The 21,769-nt window shown below is 43.2% G+C and overlaps 2 protein-coding genes across 3 annotated transcripts in view; both read left to right on the forward strand.

Moving 5' to 3' along the window:
* The window catches only part of LOC133350407 (uncharacterized), a 28,465-nt gene extending 25,798 nt beyond the window's left edge, over positions 1 to 2,667 (forward strand). The window contains exon 13 of one of the 2 annotated variants that reach the window (XM_061564743.1): positions 2,477 to 2,667. In XM_061564743.1, the coding sequence (XP_061420727.1) occupies positions 2,477 to 2,553 (77 nt within the window). In that variant the 3' untranslated portion in view covers positions 2,554 to 2,667. The remainder of the gene's footprint in view (positions 1 to 2,476) is intronic. The other variant, XM_061564745.1, reaches the window with a different exon arrangement.
* A 4,129-nt stretch (positions 2,668 to 6,796) lies between these two features.
* LOC133350331 (serine/threonine-protein phosphatase 6 regulatory ankyrin repeat subunit A-like) overlaps positions 6,797 to 21,769 on the forward strand; it is a 63,833-nt gene continuing 48,860 nt past the window's right edge. The window contains exons 1-5 of the mRNA XM_061564569.1: positions 6,797 to 6,853; positions 10,849 to 11,045; positions 12,752 to 12,862; positions 13,977 to 14,076; positions 19,752 to 19,872. Of these exons, the coding sequence (XP_061420553.1) occupies positions 14,070 to 14,076; positions 19,752 to 19,872 (128 nt within the window). The 5' untranslated portion in view covers positions 6,797 to 6,853; positions 10,849 to 11,045; positions 12,752 to 12,862; positions 13,977 to 14,069. The remainder of the gene's footprint in view (positions 6,854 to 10,848; positions 11,046 to 12,751; positions 12,863 to 13,976; positions 14,077 to 19,751; positions 19,873 to 21,769) is intronic.

Genomic DNA, 21,769 nt, shown 5'->3' on the forward strand with positions numbered 1-21,769 from the left:
TGCATCCGAGACTTTAGATTAGGACTGTAATGTCTGCTTGGGCCAGCGGCGAGTGATTTGTGAGCAGCCCCGCGCCTCCACACTTAGCGTGAGAGCCGCTGCTCTTATATTAACACTATTGATCCCCGTGCGGACAGGAAATTAAAATTCCACATCTCGTGCTTGGCTCGCAATAACGCCTACAGTACAAACCGTATGCAGAGCGTGGTGAAATCTCATCACAGCAGCGTGGGATGAAAGCTTCTGTTTGAGTGGGATAACATGACGCATATTGCGGAGATCATAACGAAATGCCGATCGAAAGTCTCTGCATGTTTTGAGGAGCCACAACTTTGTGAATCAAAGTAAATATGATGCACGTGTGAGTACATAAAAAAAATCTATAAAATGCACAAAGGCCAACTTGCAGTATCATTCAGCGTTCATAGTGGAACGATATTTATTTTAGATACTTTTATCTATTTAAACAGGTACTATGTGTTGGATGCCGATTATTATTCCTTACATCTAATCTACATTTAAATGTATTTCAAAGCCCATTAAGAAATGAACAACGCACACTTCCATTTTGGGCTGGTAATTCAAATGTCAGGGGTCCTCATTTGACGCAAAGGTTGCCAATACCCGAATGTAACTCTTTTTAGTCACCGAATAGTTAGTGTGGTTCTAAACCATTCACGTCAGCCTTACCGCATAGGCTTTCATGAACGAGCCTCTCGCTATCTCTCGTCGCCTCGTGGAGCCTTGCCGCCCTTCATATATAGCACGTGGAGTGAAGCGTTCATTCTCCGAACAACGCGTGGTTACAACCAGAAAACGCATCGCAGAGCGGTACAGCTCACGCCTTTGATGGGTGCAAATGTGCTCTGGCCGGGACTTGGGCCACATTCACGTCGGTTGTGGGACACCTTGGTGAAGAGCGCTGGCTCGACGCTCCAATTCTAGACAGCGGCAACAAAGTCGTCCTCGGGTTTTTCCCAGCGTCAAGTTCTCCAGTCCTCGGGCAACACACGCAGGATGTTTATATTGAAGACATTAAATGTGACAGTTGTGTATGTATGTTTGTTTGCAACCGTTTTCACAGACCAAACCGGGACACATATCTCAATTATCCGAGGCCTATCACGCAGTATACGTGAATAAAGTAAATAAATAATCCAACCACATCTCGGTACGAATCCATTCCTGCCACCCGAATCTAGATGCCAATTCCCGAATTATCCGGGTCAAACTTGGACAGATGGCAACCCTACAGTCGTGGTTTCACTATCCCGCACCTCCGATTAGCACGGTTGGCTATACTTTTAGTTTTTTCGGTAAAGTCACGTAAGTAAAAAATGAAATTAAAATTAATAAAAGTCCTCTTCTTCCTAGCGTTGTTCCCGCTGTGGCGCAGGGTCTGCTTTTCGGCATTGTCTTCTCCATTTGGCTCGGTCCAGGGCATCTTCAGGGGATGCGTTGACCGTCTTCATGTCTTCCTTTATTCGATCCATCCATCGCTTCTTCGGACGTCCGCGTGGACGGCGGCCCTCTGGCTCAATACGCACGGCAGTCTTGGCCACTGATGACTCTTCCTTCGCATCACATGGCCGTACCACCGAAGCCTTGCCTCAAGCATCTTGTCCGCAATGGGGGCCACACCAAGTCGCTTCCGAACGTCTTCGTTCATGACACGAAGACGTTCGGAGGCAACACAAGTCTCCGTCATCAGGTGGGACCGTCACAGCTAGATTTGCTGTATCAAGACCTTGATACAGCAAGACCTTGATACAGCAAATCTAGCTGTGACGGTCCCACCTGATGACGGAGACTTGTGTTGCCTCCGAAACGTCGTGATTTATTATTATTTTATTTTTATTAATTTTTATTTCATTTTTTACCTACGTGACTTTACCGAAAAAACTAAGAACGGTTGGCTATGTATGGTACGAAAGAAGTTCAACATACATTCATACATCAGAGCCTTCTTTACCAGACCAGCACATACAAGTTCACAGAGATTCCCAGGAGAGCTGATCTGGTCGGTGCTTTGAGCTAACATATAATTACACTTTGCAATTCCCATCAGCAATTGAGCTATTCCAATTATGAATTATGTCAATTCAGCAATTAGGTTTTCCCAGCCACTTGTAATACAAGTGTGGCCTTCCAGGTTAGGGTGCGTGTTGAGAATATCTTCTCTCTGTGCACTATCAAGGGCCTCTTCAGGAGTTGAAGGGTGTGTGGTGACAGCTTGAGAGAAGAAATGCTCAACCCAGAAGATCACACTCCGATATAAATTAAGTCATCCGAAATTCCAAAATAATTGAAGTGGAGATTACTGCCTTCTGAAACTGTCGTCATGATTTGAAGCCCTGTGAGCTGCCGCTGGTCATGAGGCCCCGTCAGCGGATTTTTGTCGTGCTTATAGCGCGAGTTGAAGAGAGAGCTCAGCTTCTCGCCGCCACTGTCCCGCTTGCTGTCCTCTCACTGTCAGTGTTGATTAGGAAGATGCTGAAGCTGCCGCTTTTTGGAGCAGTGGACCTGAACCCTGCACACCACCCACTGGTATGATGTGAGTATCGTTGGCTTGGGAATCATGTGGGGACACACATTTAAGCTCAAGCCCAGTGCTTTATCAAGTGGGATCACTGAGCTGCTTTGTAGATGATGCCTCTTCCTTTTCTCGTATGGTGTCTTGCAGGGATAAAGTAGCAGGTTTTTGGAAAAGCAACAAATGTTATGAATTGATCTCAACGTTCTGTAGCCATTCACTGGCGCTGGTTGTGAGCTGATGGATTGTTTTGGTGCCACCGTTCAATGGGTTTGATGGGCAGCAGTTATGTGATGATGCCTATGCATCGAGTGTATATAAAATATTAAGATCCCCCGTATAGCCTTAACATAATTTTGGGGCTAGTGCGTTTAGCGAGCACCTATGAAGGCTGCCACGGCACACGAGGGGGTGGTTGGCCAACACCATGCCCAGTCGCCTTTGGCTCCCTAGTGGCAATGTATACACACCGTACCAGGTACTCATTTTAGGCTGAGTCCACCTTGGGGAAGCCCAGGACCGTTGAAGATAACTGTCACTGATTTTGGCCATGAGCGGGAATTGAACTCGGGTCGCCGGGTTCGTAGCGCGGGCACGCTGACCACTGCACTACCGCGCTCTCCAATTTCTCTGTGAGCGTATATATGACATCCACACGCTAAGTCAAGTGCTCCAGTACAACGTTGGTACCTGCACGTGAGATATTGCAAAACGCCGATGCTGTCGCGCGCCCCGTGACCCCCAGAGTAGTGCCGTGTGAAGAGGCACTTTGATTTCACAGCCCTCGCCTGCCCCAAGCAAAGTTCTGCGCAGCGGCACCAGTCACACGATGGCAGCAGCGATTAGTGACGGTCACTCCGCCGCTAAGTTGCCGCGCGTGGGCGGCCTACCGGCTGATCCTGCATGGCCCAATGTAGCGTTGTCAGCTTGATGAAAGACCAGCCAGTCGCTTTTCTCACCCACGGGGTCCCAAGTGACATGGCAGCTGGCTATTAACGCGCGTGAAAAATGACCCCGTTGGGTTCACGCTCGCGGTCGTTGCCGCTTTGTGACTGCAAGGGGGCGCCGTGTCAGCCTTGGCAGGCGGATTAACCGGCTGAAATTAAAATCGAAAACTTATTGTATTCCACTGTCTGCATGACAAACGCTGATTAATGTTTTTTTTTTATTCTCGTCATGAAACTTTAATGCTTAGCACACGAAAATGGCATTGTGTGCGCTTGCAAACGTGCGTTTTAAACGTTTAATGTTCAATGTTCGACGTTTTTTTAAGCTTCTTGAACGTCCTTAGATAGTTGTTGGTATCAGTGAAAAAATTATCGAACTGGCTGTGAGCAGTCCGAAGCTGCTGGCACACCACCGTGCCTTCGAACTCAAACGCTCGCCTCTCTGCCCGTGCTCTTGTCAGTGCATTCACGTGAAGGGCCAGACCGATTCAATTCACACACGACTATTTCAAACTGGAGTTTTACAACTATTATTACGAATCCCTCTTTGCCCCAGCATGACAATTGCACAGGTGTTCCATTTTGATACCGCACAGCGGCCGCTGTCAGCCTCAAATGTATGTAATTCACGGCCACAGTCCCTCGTAGGTATATACAGCCTTTTCGATCGGACGTAATTTCTAAACTGCATTCTTGAGTTGTTGTGCAAAGTGGAGAAGACATTTCCGGCAGGAATTATCTGGGCAACGCAGGAAAATATGTTGGTGGCTGTCAACTTGAATGAAGCTCTGCTTTAACGCAAAAGCAGCAGTTGGCATTTTTTTTTCTATTCTTGATGGTTGTACTTACAACAGTTACAATTTTTTTGTAGGCTCAAACCAATTATTTGGGTGCACACTGAAAAATGTCAATATTTATTCACTGCTGGTTGCAGTGTGATTGCCCCCATCAAAACGATGCTTTGTGTGCGACATTGCAACTAGTGCTTACGGTTCGTAAATATTTTACTCAAATAAATAATAGTAACAATAAATTAGTAGGCCTCCCCACACTGCATCGCTCATGGGGGTTATTTGACCATACTTCACCACGCTGGTCATTGTAGGTTGGCAGCAATAGTCCAATATCTAACGTCAAACATTGTACATAAAACAACAAACCACAAATAGGACCTGTATATTGAATATGAATGCTTTGAAGGAAACGAGAGGCTATTTTTTTGTTCTCCACCTTGCATGAATTTTCACCAACATGACTGTGATAGCCTGTAGTTATTTTGGCCGAGAGACATGATGGCATAAAAAAAATAACCCCATGGCAGTTGTATTATTTATTTACCGTATTTATTTTTACGCGAATCGAACAAAACGGGAGTGCAGTGAGCGATCATTAAAATGTATAAATATGGGCGTCCCAGTCAGGGCCCGCCAATTCAGAAGCCAGGATGGTTATTGTTGGCGGTGAGGGTGGGCGATTAAGAAGCAGGGGGGCTAAACAGCAGGAGCCCATCCCTCCGTAGCAATCTCACCAGCGGGCCGTTCTGCTTCGGCGAGTCGTGGGAAGGTTCCCGCGGATAGAACCATTGGCAAAACAAGGGCGGCGCTCGGTCAGCTCCACACAGATGCGTCAACACCTATTATTGATCACAGACTCCTGTAGAGTAAAATGAGTAAAATTTTTTTTTCCTCTCCATTTGGTCGGCTCTCAGGAAGGTCCGATGTGCTGCCGTGTTATTGGAAGGTTCAGGAATTGTGGAAAGTGCGTGGCTGGTGCTGAGGTCGTGCCATTTTCCCTGCGACTTAAAAATCTGAGTTGTTATTTAATGTATTGTAGCATGTATCCGCATTCATAATCAACGTTTTTGGGTTTAGATCGCGTTATTTATAAATGTGTCGTAACCCTCCACCACCCGACACGGCCAATCAGTAAAAAAGTGTCACGTTGACAAAAGACAAATAGTTCAACGCTTTAGCCCAATTACTAGTGAAACGTCGTACTCAAAAATTGTAAATGTTGTGGTTTCACGCTTCAACACACCGGTGGGCTAAAGCAGTGAACTATTTGTCTTTTGTCAACGTGACACTTTTTTACTGATGGGCCTTGTCGGGTGGAGGAGGGTTACGACACATTTATATATAAATAACGCGATCTAAACCCAAAAACGTTGATTATGAATAATATTGGTCGCGAAAGCCTACGTGTTAAACTGTATCCGCATTATCAATGGCTCCGATACATTAAACCTGATTTGATACGTAAGTATCTATTCATGGACTCTTTGTACTTATTAGGGGTGGAATGGATGGATTAATCAATCTTAAGCGCACAATATGTGCATCAATTTGTATGTGTAAGAATCAATGTTTTTATTTATTGGCGTATGTTATATGTAATTGGTTACGTGACCCCTTCAGTAAAAAGAAGTGCTACAATTCACCATTATGTTACAGAAAATATCCATCCTTGAATCAAATCACAGCCCTAAATTGTAATCACTGAAAGAGGGTTTTTTGGCCAAAGTATTCCATTTTCATGATTCATATTCAAGGCAAATGATATTACTTCACACTACTTTAATATCCTATGCATGGTTAACTGACGCTTTACCAAAGCTGGCCAGAGCACTTTAAAATTATGTACTACTCTGTGAGAATGACGATTCAAAGGGGCACTGTAGGAATAAAACAGTCAATACTTTGCTTTGTTAATAGATGGGCCTCGGGGGCATAGCATGATTGGAATGGGCCCTGCTACGAGGACCCCTAATCCACCTTCCTCCCTCTTCGTACCCCGGTACCTGGGCCCTTCCAAGCCAATTGCGCCCCAGGTGCAGTTGCACCGCCTGCATACGATAGCTGTGCTCACATGTCAATACCGTGGAAAAGGGCTCTTTAAATGAAATCTAGGAGTTAATTTGAGTTTGATTGAACTCAATTCCTCACCTCCTGGCATGGCGTTTGTAACAATGGGCACATTTCTTAATTGCCCCCCCTCGCCTCTGTCCACCCAACGAGTATAATGGATACACAACAGTTAGTCGACCGGTATTTATGTATGTTGAACTTCTTTTGCACCATACATAGCTAACGGTAGGTCGTCGTGTGTGGTGGGGTCAAGTGTGTGTGCTCCCACCTTTTACAAGATGTCTGAGCAGCGTGGAGGAGTAGGCCAAATACCCTCTACCGGTGCTCACTGGAGCTTCTTCTCGTGGATGGTGCTTCCGCCAGCATGAGCATGAGCGAGGAATTGCAATGCAGCACCTTTACCTTAACGCATTTCACGTGCTCAAAGTTATGGTCTCGTCAAATTGTGTCTCGTTTCAGATTTACTTTGAGAACACCTCGAAGAGCAAGCGTCTCGGTGCCAACACAAAGTAAGTTTGGGTACATCCGGTCATCTTCTCCAAGCCATTGGGCCGCATGATTGAGGAGCGAGATGTCCTACTTCAATATATTGCTTGTTTTTATTATTATTATACTTATTCAGTGAGGTGAGCCCTGAATTATAAATAATAATATTTATCTTCTTGGTTCTTTCGGTGAAGTCACGTAGAATGGAAATAATAAAATAATAAAAATAAAACATAATAAAATAATTCTCAGAATTCTCAGAATAATGTAAAATAAAACGTAATAAAATAATTCTCAGAATTCTCAGAATTATTTTATTATGTTTTATTTTTATTATTTTATTATTTTCATTCTACGTGACTTTACCGAAAGAACCAAGAAGATGAATCCCTGCAGTCACGAAAGCTTTAAATCGAAATAATAATATTTAATTATCTAACCAGGAAAGCCACAAAGGCTCTCTTTCGGGAGGGTCCTAATTTGGGATGTTCGGCCAATACTCATGAGATTGATGTTAGCTGTGAGAGGAGGCTGGAGCACCTGGACGAAACCCTTGCAGAACAAGGGGAGAACGTATAAACTCCACGCAGAAAGGTGCTCCAGTTGGGAATGTTACCCAGATCCTTGCTGTGAGGCGCAAGTGTTATCACTGTGCCACGGTGGCGAGACGTTAACTACCTCGCCTGGTACGCAAGAGGTCGTGGGTTAGATCCTGACACTTGGATATTTGGAGTTTGCATGTTATCTCCATGGTTACGTGGATTTTTCTCCGGGTTTTCTGGTTTTTACTTATCATGTGTGGCCAGGCCGCTTCTGAAAAAGAGCTATATAGCTCAGTGGTAAAATAAAAACGATTAGTTAAGTTTTCTGTAAAAATACCAGAGGTGTGGACTCGAGTCATGTGACTTGGACTCGAGTCAGACTCGAGTCATGAATTTGATGACTTCAGACTCGACTTGGACTTGCATAACAATGACTTTGTCCCACCTCTGAGGTGTGGACTCGAGTAATGTGACTTGGACTCGAGTCAGACTCGAGTCATGAATTTGATGACTTCAGACTCGACTTGGACTTGCATAACAATGACTTTGTCCCACCTCTGAAAAATACATTGGCTTTTTTTTGTCATTGAGCAAAATTGAACACTGGATCCATCAGCCACATTTGTCCTTGCAGTGAGGTTTATCCAGATGGGGCTTGCACAGCAAAGATTTCTGTGAAATGCGCATGCATTAAAAATGGTAAAATAACACAAAGTGGGACGGCCCCCTGGGAGTTTTTATTGACGGATCGTGGGAGTGAGCTCATGATGCATACCTACCATGGATCGGTACATCTGTCCCCTATCGATCACTCCATTCCCATGGATTCATTCAATCTTTCTTCCTTGGTGGCCTTCATGATTTGCATGCTTGGCAGTGAGTATTTAAGTGCGTGCTGCTATTTGAGACATGCAAGGTACAGTAATGTGATGGCAGCTGCTCCATCAGGCATCAGTATAGGAGAGGGATAATAAACCTGCTACATTTGGATTCCCACTGATAGTTGTTGCTTGAAAGCGAATCACAAACATAAGCTAAACACTTTATTCATATGAATTTAAAACGTGATTGTTGCTGTGTTTCATGGCCTTGTAATTTAAGCAGATGAAGCGATGATTGAAAGAGATGGACTGAGACCAAGGTGTGCAAGAATTGATTCTGTCTAAATTGACCTGGAGGAAGTAAGCACCGGGCACGTGACCCTCTTTTAGTTGTGGGTGTCGAAGCCTACCTTGAGTAGGATTACGATTATTTTTTTCGAAGGGTTCTGCTTATGATGTTTTGCCTATTTAACTTTCAACACTTCTACTTATGGGAGGAAGCTCAACTGTCACGAGCAATGCAATATAATACAAGGAGATAATGCACACATGTATTGTATTTTCATTAACCTACTTGCTATAGTTTTTGTATAGGAACCACATTACCTTGTAGGTCAGTTTCTTGAGTACACTGGCTCCAGCCCAGTGTCATTCACCAACACCCATCCAAGTCACCGGATTTTAGGCATCCACCTTCAAATCTGGCTGAAACATTCCGGTTCGACACACCAATAGGAATATTACATTGAGAGTCAACCGAAGCAAAGCTGAGTGCTGCGGTATTATTGTGTTACTGGAAGGCTTGTTTTGGCAGGTTACTGAATTAATTAATACAATAATCACATATTAAATTAAGTAACTAAGCAGTCAACCAATTAAATAATGTATTGAGTTATTAATTGAGCAATCAATCAAGAAATTAATTGATTACTTCATTACTTTATATATTTTGTTACGTTAAGGTTCATCCCAACTCATTGCTTGCAATGGGCCAGTAGGACTCTCACGTTGTAACTGAACACATTTCGTATGAACAAGACCACAGTCTGGAAGCAAGGTCTCTAAGATTATCCACATCTTTATCTGAGACAATATTACTCGGTGTTTTATGAAACCCTACGTGTAATATCCAGATCTAAATTTGTACTTTCGTTACCCAGTATACCGCTAAGCTAACACAGCCACGTACATTTACATTTTTAACATGACTGTTGATTCAGAGTGACAGATTAATTACCAGAATGAGACCTAAAAAGCCATAGCTGCCAAAACACCGATTTAATTTCACTGTTGAGCGCAGTAAATTTTTAATATTTTTTTTACTCACCAGTACTTTACGTTATGGCCGGCAGTTGAACGTCAGGAGGGGATTGGAAGCGACAGTTGATTTATGAACAACATCTTTTTTTACAAGAAATGCACAAATCTCACTAATTGCCTGCACTCGTACGTATCGCCACCGACTTCTCGATTGTACGCACTGGATTGGTGTAACTAAACAACACGCCGTGTTTGAAGTACATTGATGATTTGGCAGCACATAAAGCCAGGGGGATCACTGGGGGAGCTAGTCTCCCCGCAGTGTATGCCATACGCGTGACTTAACCTTGTACACGGACGCTTGATGGTGAATATTTGGTTATCCAGGGGGCTGCACCATCCTTCTGCACTCCTCAATCTTGACACCTCCTTCCGCCTAGAGATCCCCCCGGTTATGAATGTCTGCTTCAACCACTGGCGTATGTTCTTGGTTCTTTCGGTAAAGTCACGAAGAAGGGAAATAATAAAATAATAAAACATAATAAAATACAATTCTCACGACGTTTCGGCCACAACGCAAGCAGCCTGTCCTCAGGTGAAGAACAGGTCTGTCGGAAAGACAGCATCTGATTTATTTTATTACTTCCCTTCTACGTGACTTTACCGAAAGAACCAAGAAGATGAATCCCTGCAGTCACGAAAGCTTTAAATCGAAATTTCACTATCGTATGCTTTTTATGGCTTGTCTATTTTGGCAGCTAGATTCTCACTGGCAAATGGTAATTTTCACGGAGAATTACAGGGATTACCAGAGTGTACCATCTGCTGTAACTTGGAATTTAGAGGGCCTGTGATATAACTTGCAAGGGCTACTTTCTGATGCTGTGCACTTGACACGGTCCAAACATCTTAAAATGTGAAAGCTCGCAACACAATAAAAGTTGCACACGAAAAAACCGAAATTTTTCTCCCTGGTTTGAGCGAAGGAATCTGAACGAGCCGTCGTGCGGTGAAGTTGAGCGCAACACTTTAAATGATAGCGTACGCTGGCGTCAGCTCTGTAGCACGGGAGGGGGTGGAGGGAGCTGAGGCCCTCCTATTTAAGATTTTAGCCCCCCTTCTGGATTCTAATAGTCACGCTAAGAAAACGCTGCAACAATATTTAACACGACTGGCTGATTTTCATGGAAGTTCGGCAAATTTTTGAGAGCTCGAGCAGAATGTACGACAGATTAAAGCAGACCAAATCGTCGCTGTTTAGCGACTGACATTTATTTAAAGATTGTTTAGCAATGACTATATCACCCCGCCCCCCCCTTCGTGTTTCTAGCGCCCCAGCCTTCACACGAGTTCATGCTGCGGTGTTCTTCCCTTCCTGCCTCCCACTTGCACAAGGTTCCTGTACGAGGTGTTTGTGAGCGACGTGGACTGCGTGGCGGAGAGCGCTGTTGCGCGCCGTGCAGGAGCCCGCGCCGCGTGCCGCCCGCAGCGCCGCCGCATTCCTTCGAGTCGCCCGCCTGCCGCTGCTGGACGCTCGTGACCCATCCAGCGGGGACGCCCCGCTGCACGTCGCCGCCCGCCGAGGACATGTCGTGAGAGGGGGGCGGGCGGGCGGGCGGGCGGGCTTTGCCTCCCCACCCAGACTTTCTCAACCTAGAGCTCTTGATGCACCGAGGCAGCGGTTCTCAGCCCGTGGGTTTGTCAGATCAGAATCTTTTAATTAGACTGGAGGAATCCGATGAGCTATGAAGCTCTTTGTTTTTTTACAGATGTCGAATATGGGCGGGTCAGCAAGTCACTTGATGCAGCAAATCTGGCTGTGACGGTCCCACCTGATGGAGACTTGTGTTGCCTCCGAAACGTCGTGATTTTTATTGTTTTATTTTTATTAATTTCATTTTTTACCTACGTGACTTTACCGAAAGAACTAAGAGTAAGTTACATGCCTTCAGGGAGGGCCCAGACTGCGGAAATGGATACCGTGCAGGAGAAATTTGTAACGTCTGCTGGGAACATCAGCGCCGCATTGTGGCGACAAACCACATTGAAAATCAACATAAAACAATTATATTCTAACCCCGCATTGACTAGAGACATGCTCTGTAATACAATTCTAGAAACCTCAGTTGGATGTTTTGGGTCTGGAGGGTGTGTGTGGGGGAGACGCAAGCAGCAGTGGTCTTGATTGGGAGGCCACTATACTGAAGACTTTAAGAACCACTGCTAGTGCCTTACGCACACACGGAGACTGAAGGACATTGCCAAAGTGCGAATGTGGTGAACAACTGTCCCCTGTTACTTCTTTTCCGGAAATGTCTCTGAAATTCACTCTGGATCTCCCAAAGCTCTTGAGCATATATACAATTTTAACATAATCCTGTAAATGTCACTGTTTTTTCTGTATGATCATTCTGAATATTACTTGGGAACAATCGCTGGCAATCAACACTGGCAATGGTTACCGCACTGATCTCTATTGTAAAACATGTTGGTACCCAATCCTGGGCAAATCGCATTGCGGCTTCCCCTGGTGGGCAACTCGGGTGGCAGGTTCCAATCAGATTATAGACAGAGGTCACATCGTGGACTCGAGGTTTGTGCACTCTGTAGACCAATGCTTGGTTATTTAAACATGCGTATAGGTAAACTCTGTTTTCATTGGTTAGACAGAACATCGTCACTTTACGCCATTGCCTATTACAAGTTGCTATAGTTGCCCATAGTAAATGCATTTCAAGTGATGATTGCTGGCAACAGTTGCCTTAAATTTACCGAAATGTATCATGGCCCAGATGGGAACATCTTTCACATTGTCAGTGGCTTGCAACCTGCCATTTACCTTAATTAAAAATAATAATCGAAGCATCTCCCTATTTAAACTAACATACTTTAATTTATGTCCTTGGACCACTGTTGGATATTCAACATTCCCATGGTGGGAGCCAGCCTTCCTATTCGACAAACACAGATTATGATCTCACAAAGTGGAACTCGCTTCATCGACAATGGAACAAAAATGTAGGGCAGAGTCTATTTTACTCTACACGTTCCCCCCCCCCCCCCCCAAATAATTGTCACCCTCTACACTCGCTCTATTTCACGCACGTGTACATACGCGGCACCCTCTTTCATAACTTAGAAATGCGTGGACACGTTCAAGATGGCACACGGGGTAAAACACGCGTATGCTTCCACGCGACCTGCAGACGTTTATACTCGCCGCAGACGGCGATTACGCTCTTAACAGGATTGCTGTGCGGGCGAAGGTCAAAGTGAGACCTGCCGTGGCTGCGCGCAGGAAATTGCCGAGTGCCTCCTGCAAAATGGGGCCGACGTCGATGCGCGGAACAAGACCCGGGGCACGGCCTTCTCCCTGGCGGTGGAGGCCTCCCACCGCACCCTCGCACAGGTTACAGCTCGTCATGTTTAATTGCCAAACCGCTCGTCAAATGCTCTGTCCGGTGCCACGACTTGTTTCGTCAAAGCGAGGTGATGCATGCAAAGTTAAAATCGATGATCAGGTTTCCAAACAGCATGCGGTTTGTTTTAACATGTTCATATTGAGAAATTAAACGGGCGCATCGTTTTAGTGCTCGGAATAAAGTGTTAAATGTGGTTTTCTGTAAGTAAGCTTTGGTGTAAAGTTACTCTGCTTTATGTGGCATTACAATTGCTATTTATTGATAGTTAAAAGTGCTTTGCTCGTGGAAAAATTGCAATGTCAAATATGTATCCAGTTTAACATGCATAGCACAATAATTTCAGTTTTCCACTTCACACTAAGAAATCTTCAAGCCTATTGTAACCAAATGAGTGGCAGTACTAATAACACATGTAAAAGAAATGCTATTATTTTGTGATACGTATAACATAACGTTAATCTCGCATTGCACTGCACGTAAAATGTCAGTGCACTTCATCGGATGACAGAAAATTGCAATGTAATTGTGTGAACGAGTGCATATAAAAATACAAATCCAGTTATCGTAATAATATGAATCATTCTGAAAAAATAGTTCAATAAAGAAATATAATCTTAATACTCATCCTAAAGATAGTGACAATCAAAGCGGCAGTGTTGATTAAATCATAAACTCTTGTATTGTTCTCATTCTCATCAGGCGTAGCATCCTTTTATAGAAAAATTCTGCCAAAGTGTGAGATTGTTGAAATACGCTGACGGAAACATGCCAGTGTGCATTGAATGAATATATGACAAAGAGAAACAGGACATTGTTAAAGACAGTTGGCATGTACCGCATTTTTATAAATTGGCCTTGTCCAGTGGCATCCGTTTTACTTTGTCCTCACATGATTTATTTAAGAGTCTTACACCAATCATATATTTTACATATACTTTAAGTCGCTTGTTACTCGCCTTATGGCAGTGCGACAAATTAATTTATCTCGGCGTGAGTAAACGCACTAAATCATTTCCGTAAATGGAATTCCTTGCCGTAAAAACGCACCACAATCACCAACCCGCCGTTGTTGCTCCTTGGTCTCCCGTGTGCCGGCGTCAGCTGCTGATCGAGTGGGGCTGTGCTGCGGGTGCCGAGGGAGGGAGGGTCCCTTCTTCACTCGACGGCGGACGCACGAGACAGCTTCGGAAACAAATGCTGGGTGGGTGGCGCGTCTCCCCGTTGGCGCAAAGCGCAAACCAAAGTCGGTAGCATTGTTACAGTGGCCTTACAATGGAAATCCGATATAATAGGCGACGTTTGTGGGTGCTACGGTGATTGATGCTTTTGGTGCCGCTCTTCATAGCATGCAAACATTTTACGTGCTACGTTGAAGCGTCGTTTCACGAAATGTCACCTGTTACATATTTTTCATTTCAAGGCCAACAGTGTTATTGACGAATGTGTTGATTTTTTTCTAAATTTCATTTGCGCTTGTGCGCCGCTGCCAACGCAGCGTCGCCAAGTGAGTTAACAGTGAGATCAAAGTTTGCAAGCTTACAAGACAAATTACCGAGTCCACTTGTTTGGTGCTGGGTTGGCTCAGTGGTGGTGACGTGGGGGAAACCAGGCTGAGCTTGACAGCTCAGTTCATGAACCGAGTTGGCTCCCTTCCCCAGCGGTCAAGGAAACGAAGTTGTAGCTTCATTGAGTGCCCAGCTAAAGCAATGGATGCCACATGAGAGCATGCGAAATCACATTCCGCTAAGGGGGGATGCAACCTCTTCGATCATTTCCGCTTAGATTTTTTTTTTACTTTCAGATAAAAACAATCATCATGATTACACGCATGCACATTGTAACGTGTTTCTTGATGAACAGTGGTTGAGCTATTTGATAATGATAATCGTAATCACCATCTCTTAGATGAAAACGTCTCCTTGCTCGTTTTCACTCGAGATGTTTTGTTGTGCTTAGAAGCACACTGACTTAATTGTTTCCTCTGCTCCCCTGTTGAACGTTGTGTTTTTTGGGTGTAAATCAATTCCGTTTGTTCAGCCCTCCTCCCATAAAATTGAGGTTAATTCAGTGAACGGTGGTGTACAAAGAGTAATGAATTTATTTACCAGCATGTGCTTTCCAAATGACTGAGCTCACTGTTGCAGGCTGTGTTTACTTCATTAACCACTCGTAATGTCGTCCATACCCCTCTAAGGCAGTCAAGAAATAACTTGCTTTATCCCTTTATGTCAACGCACATTTTGAAACTGAAATTCTAAATAAAGAAAAGGAAATTCTTTGAAGACTGAAGCAAATGTTTAATATTAGGTTTCAAATAATCACCGAAACTATCGGCCTCAATATATGAAAAGCTGCAATTTTCAAAATGTGGACTGATGATTAAAGAAAGCAATGTGTGAATGTTTTGCATTTTTGATCATTTTAATACTGTAAAATTTTCCTAATTTAAACTATAATTAACATAACGTTGATCAAAGAACTTCTAATAACCTACTGACAATAAAAAAAAGTACTAATGCTCTTAAGTGACAGCCACATTCCTATGCTCCCTGACAAATCCAGGAAATTAATTCAGGGCCAAAGTCTGCTGAACGTTCTTGTTAATGCTTACATTTTCACAGTTAAATGTTTGTGCTGCTGTTACTGCATCCTCCAAGCTTTAATTACACCTGCATTCTGAGAATCTGAGATGGGAGGGCAGCCGGCCATGAAACATATCTCCATAGAGGGCTTGATTATGGAAAACCATTCAAGTATTTGTGATTGCACGGAGAATTTTAAACCAATCAAACACCACGATGGAAATAACCCCCCCCCTGCCTCCCCCCCAAACCTTGTTGCTGTGTATCGCTGCATTCTGCATTGTATTGCATTACAACATATTTCATTCACATGGAAGCCCCACTGTGACTGCTGATGTGCTCACCTAAAATTGGGTGCATGCTGCCCACCCCCAAACCACAAACAGCATTGTCATTCTGTCTCGTGTGACACGGACTAGTATGCTGCATCATTATTTCACGTGCAGCGCAGTGGATTTACCTTGAGTGATCCCTGCCACGCACACACGTGTCCCCCAGTGGAGTCTGATGTGAAGCAGCTGCTCCTGCTTCTTCCATCGCACTTTTCGGCCATTAAACTACAAAATGTATAATTACAGTACAGGCCTTTACAAAAAAAACTAGCTCGTACGGTAATTTATAAAAAAAATTACCCATTGGATAAGATGTCAGATAATCCGCCTTTTTACAATTTTTGTTCAGAGAATCATGCTCAAGATCACGATCCGATTAAGTGGCCATCACTGCCGAAGCCTTGAGATGTCATTACACCAGGCCAATGCTTCTGTTCTGCCAGGTCCTACAGCCGTTGCACACCCAACCTCAAAGGGTCACCCGCACAGAATAATACCCCCCATTTGTCCTTGGCTTCTCCTTGATCTCCGACCATTGGTGACCACTCCAATGCACGTCTCACCGACTTGTCCTTAACCCTTTTCCGATCCGAGACGACTGCAAGTTGCAGGGTGAGCGTCCCGTTCACCGCTGCATCTCAGAACGCGCAAGCGGTTCGCCGTTAATTTTATTTAGAGAAGCATAGCGCCCTTGTGTTTATAGACGTTGCACTCACCGCAGAGAGCAATAGTGACACGGCCGCCACTCCATAGCATAGTCTTGTGGGAGCCTCAGTACCGATTAAGTAATTTTATTTAAGTTTTTCTTCCAGTCCGTGTACGTCATTGGAACGGGAAAGGGTTAAGATTGTGTTTTGGAAATACAACATATGTCCAACATAAGGTTGGTGAGATTTTTTTGGTCAGTCTACCTCATTTTTAGTTGCCCTTTGGTAGCATAGCAAGATTTAGTACGGACTCATCTGGCAAATTTCAATTGATGGATGATAGTCATTGCACACACATTGGGTTGTTGTTTTAAAGGCTACTTATTGCTATGAATGGGAAATATTACTTCTGTCCATCCACGTGTTTTATTTGAAGCTACAACATCCCTAAATTATTCTCTACAAAACTTACCACACAGCTTACCAATATCACTGCCTAGATCTGTATAGCTTTGGGGCAATATTATATCCATTGTATGTGCAATTGAATATTTCCCCCTGCACACTTCTCTGTGCAGTCGAATGATGTGACAAAATGGAGTCCTCAATGCACTGCCTTGCCATATTGCTTTTTGCTCTCTAACCTACAATGTTTTGTGCTTACAGCTGCTAATCTGGATCATCTAATGTCGCCACACAGATGCATGTGTCAGCATGTTATTGTAGTCTCTAGAGAAACCCGCGTATTGTGATGCAGGTTTGATGACATTGCCAAAGCCATCTCAAAATACGTATGATACCTGCTATACCTCCGTGCCGAGCACCAAAGGCATTGACGCTATATTAAACAAATTATGGTGATGAACCTGCTTTATGTTGGGCTGTGCTGTGGAATTTATGATTCTCCAGATGGGTAGGGGTCAGAGGGCCTGATTGCATCCCATTTTCTGACTGCCAGTTTTCTAATGGGCATGCGTGTTAAATTCTCTTGGATTTGCAATTCAATGTCCAATATAGTGCTCTTTCCCATGCCTTAAACACCTATTTTACTTCGAAAAAAGCCTCAGAACATTATTTAGGTGTTAATTGTAATACTTTAAGTATATTTTAGTGTAACCGTCCACTGGGCCATGTAATTACAGTAATGTAAATGCGATTGAAGAGGCTGTTGATCACCCAGACTGAACAGCAATTTGAATTAGCTTTATTATCCTTATCAAATAATCATTTTGTGAAAACACAGGACGGACAAATACAAGTTTCCGTGATGCATAGGGAATACATTGATGTCGCAAAATCACAGATGTCCAGTAAAATCTGTGAAAAAGAGCTTCATAGCTCATCGGATTACTTCAGTCTAAATAAAGATTATGATTCTGAATTGTGACCGATATAAATATACCGATGAGGTTGTGGGCGAGGGAACAAATGTAATAACTGGCTCTACAATAAAAATACGCAACAGACACAAGATACATACGTTTACTGTGTGGTGTTGTGGTTAAAGCACCTAACATAATCCAAGAGTGGCGATTTTAAATCTCATTGAGGGGGTCGATAAAATCGTATCACTTTCTGGTGTGTCGAGGGTGGTTGTGCTGTGGATAGGGCTGGTTTCTGTCATTGAGACGGTGACGAGTCCTCACGAGATCCTGTGATGTCATTCGCAAGAGTGGGCCATTGTGTGCTGGTGTCACAGTCCAAATATGAATAATTCCCCGCAAATTACGCGATTGGAAAACGCATAGTGATAATCGCCCCCTACTGCAAAGAAATTGGTAGTAAACTACAAGTTCCTGGGTAAACAAGCTTGATAAAAATATAATAATAGGAATTTGGAATTATCAATCGTGTAATAATGGAGCTCAGTTTAGCAAGGAGACACTTTTTTGTGCATTTCCTTCAATGCTATCCCAATTGTGCTCTCAGCCTCATATTGTGCGATGAACTCTCCATTTGGATCTCTCACAGAGCAGTGCAACCCTTCTGTTAGAGAATGGCCCATGGAAGCAGATATCACAGAGCTACCTCTGAGATCCTTTCAAGTGACACGTGGTCCACACACTAGAAGTCAGCAGTTTCCCATCCCACTCTGCCAATGAGAGTATTTTTAAATACTTTATATTAAGTTCACTTGCTTGCGCGCTTACGACCGTGCAAATCTTTTGGTCGTTTTTTAACCCACTTCCCGTGATCCAATCGAGCTGACATTTTGCACACAGACTCGTTGTGCGTGAAAATTTATTTTCGTGAAATTTTTTTCCAAAATTTTACACTTTTTAGGAAAAAATAAATTATATTTAATTACCAATTGCTTAATGGTGCCAGGCAATCATCTGACCCATAGGTGGCAGCCATCTCAAGCCAGAGGTCGAGAGGACTCTAGCCGCCACGCATATAAAGGATTTATAGTGAAAAACTTTGTTTTTACGGGTTAATTTTTTGTCACGCGACAGTCAAAATTATATTTTTAATTCTCAGAGCTGGCTTTTTGCCAAATTCATTGTAGAACCAAATTTAGTCATTGGTGACTGTGCTGAGACCTATTAACTCTCTACACTTAAGAACTTGATTTCATCGTAGGCGACTGCTTGGATTTCAACCAAGGATCTCGATGGTGCCAGCTCAATTACGTTTTTTATCATGTTCAGTAATCACAAATCAACTAACTATGAAAATTCGTTTTTAACCAAATGGAGTGCCTTTTCTCCATATAACATTTCATTCTGATGCTATGATTAAGCAAAAATGTTCCAATCTCTGCCACTTCTGCACAGATTGGCAAAACATCTGAAAGCATGACTTAAACCCACAAAAGTAACCTTCATTAAATGTTTACTATAAATAGCATAGGGATTATAATTTGTAGTACAATTGCTTCCAGCTGCATATGCATGTTAGGAATGCTGCACCATATTGGCATAGACTTTGGCTACAATCCTGGCTGGATCATGAATTATGTACATTTCCCATTACAGTGAGTCAAGAAATGAAGGTTCTGTTAGGGGTTCATGAAGGCATGGATGTGGCCAATGTCTCGACGAAGGGACCATGACTTCCATATCTCAGTAGTGTGGGCATGGCATTTCATGGTGTGGTGCTGGAAAACATTGTCATCACAATTCAAGTCAAGTCACCAGCTGGAAATTGCAGACTCCAGTTTTTGACTTCAGCCACCGAAACTCAATTCTGCCATGTACTCCAGATGTGCAAATATGTTTCCATGAACTGTTTATCAAGCAACTTAGCAGGCTCAGTAGTGACTGGTCCATCTGTCTAAGTGTTTTTTTCACGTTCGTTTTTTTTCCTCTTTAGAGTATGGAGAATTTTGGAGACAAGCTGTGTCATCAATTATGAATGGAGATACTGCTGAGCTGAGAGCCATAGTTGGAGACCACATCAGTGGCAAGCGACAGCTGACGAGCCTGAGTTGCAGGTAATTAAACGGCAATGATAACAACAAAATAATCATATTGTATCACAATATTTAAACACATATTTCTTAATTTTACACTTGGGTTTTCACAGCCAATAATTTTATTCAGAATATATTTTAGGGTTAGGCCACTTAATGATCGGGACAAATTTTTGTCATGTTATCCTTCATCACCGGATATACCCAAACAAATCAAGTTGTCAGGTGTACATGCTTTTAACGCACCAATTATTGCTTTGGCTCACCAGTAAATTTAAGAACAATTCTCGCCACGAAAATGTATCAATTAGACGTGACATTTCACTTTAAACTGCACCAAGCATCCTGCTCAGGATGCTTGAAAAAATGTTCGTCAAATTATTACATGGCCTCATTGGAAATCATTATCGTGTATGTAACTACAAATATTTTCTTGCTTAAACTTAAAGTAATCGTTGAAAATTTTAATTATTGGAGATGATGCCGGTAAAAAAATGTTCACCCTTTTTCAAGAAGGTATGTTTGCAGGTGTGATTGGTTTTTTAATGCAAGATAATTACTTTGCTAATGTGTATTGCCAAAAATGTGCAGAATGCCTAAAATAATCTATAAGGTAGAAATAATTACATTAGAATTATGTACATAAATTTTAGGAAAAATACACATACAGTGCATAAATAAAAATAAATAATATAAACGCGAATGCATTCTCGTTGAGGGCATGTGCCGTGCCACCTATATTCAGTGGTGAAACATTTTTTTGCATGTTTTAATCCGAGTTTCTGCAGATTTATATTTTATATAGCAACACGTGAAGATTTAATTGGCTTAAAAATCTAATTACAGGCTCAACACAAGCAAGCACAAGGCATAAATAGCGTAGCTCGGTGTTTCATTACGACCATTAAAGCAATGTGGGTGCAGGTTTGGAAGCCGCTCAAGCGAGCCCTGCACTGTGCAGGAAATGGCGTAAAAGAGCGGTGAATCGGGTTGTTTACAAACTGAACAAAACTACTCTGAGAACATTTCACCGCCTACGCGTAGCATGTCAGCGAAACAACAGAGGGCTTGCTCTTAAGGATATAGCAACATGTCAGACTCGATAATGTCTGGAATTGACTCCAAATGTTTGCAAAACACCAACAGATTTTTTATAATTATTGCTGTTACCGTTTAAGTGGAAATTCTGTACGCTGTTTCATTCCCAAGTAGCCCTCTTAGATTGAGCTCTTTCAGAAACTTCAATTGGCAGATTTGCATAATAAAGAGACAAAATAACCCTTGCTAAACTGATACAGGTGTAGATTCCTTCACATGTTTTGCCTTTGAGCCGGTTGCTCTCATTTGGCAAATGTGCCTGGGTACACTGAGAAAATAATGTCCCAACGAGCAGATGGAGCGATGAAATTGGCTCGTCTGCAGGCACTAGGTGGATTGCTACATCGTAGGAGAGGCAGAGATGGCTTGAGGAAGCCTTCACCCAGCAGTGGATAGGTCATGACTGATGGTGATCATACTATCTCCGATTAGCACAGTTGGCTACGTACGGTGTGGAAAAAGTTCAAACTACATGCACGTGCACGCAATGCTAGAGTTGGCTAAATGAGTTCTATGCTGCCGGGGCTGTTGTTTTCCATGAGAGACTTGCCTGGTAATGACCTCATATGCCTGTTCGTGGGTGGGAGATGATTATTTGTAGAGACAGTTCCTCATGTCGTCTTTATTTGAGAGTGTGCGTGTGTGTGTATAGGTGTGTGAGTGTGGGGAGCGGTGGAGTAGCCGTTGGCGCGTTGTGCTACGAACCCGACGACCATGTCCACACATTTGTTTTTATACTATGAGATCTCTTTTACCAGTTGCCAAATATAGTAGTAGGTTTTTACCCTTTTAAACTGGTACAAAACTGACACCTTTATTC

This window comes from Lethenteron reissneri, chromosome 33 (assembly GCF_015708825.2).
Source record: "Lethenteron reissneri isolate LAM-NWPU_2019-01 chromosome 33, ASM1570882v1, whole genome shotgun sequence".
In the NCBI taxonomy this organism is placed as follows: domain Eukaryota; kingdom Metazoa; phylum Chordata; class Hyperoartia; order Petromyzontiformes; family Petromyzontidae; genus Lethenteron; species Lethenteron reissneri.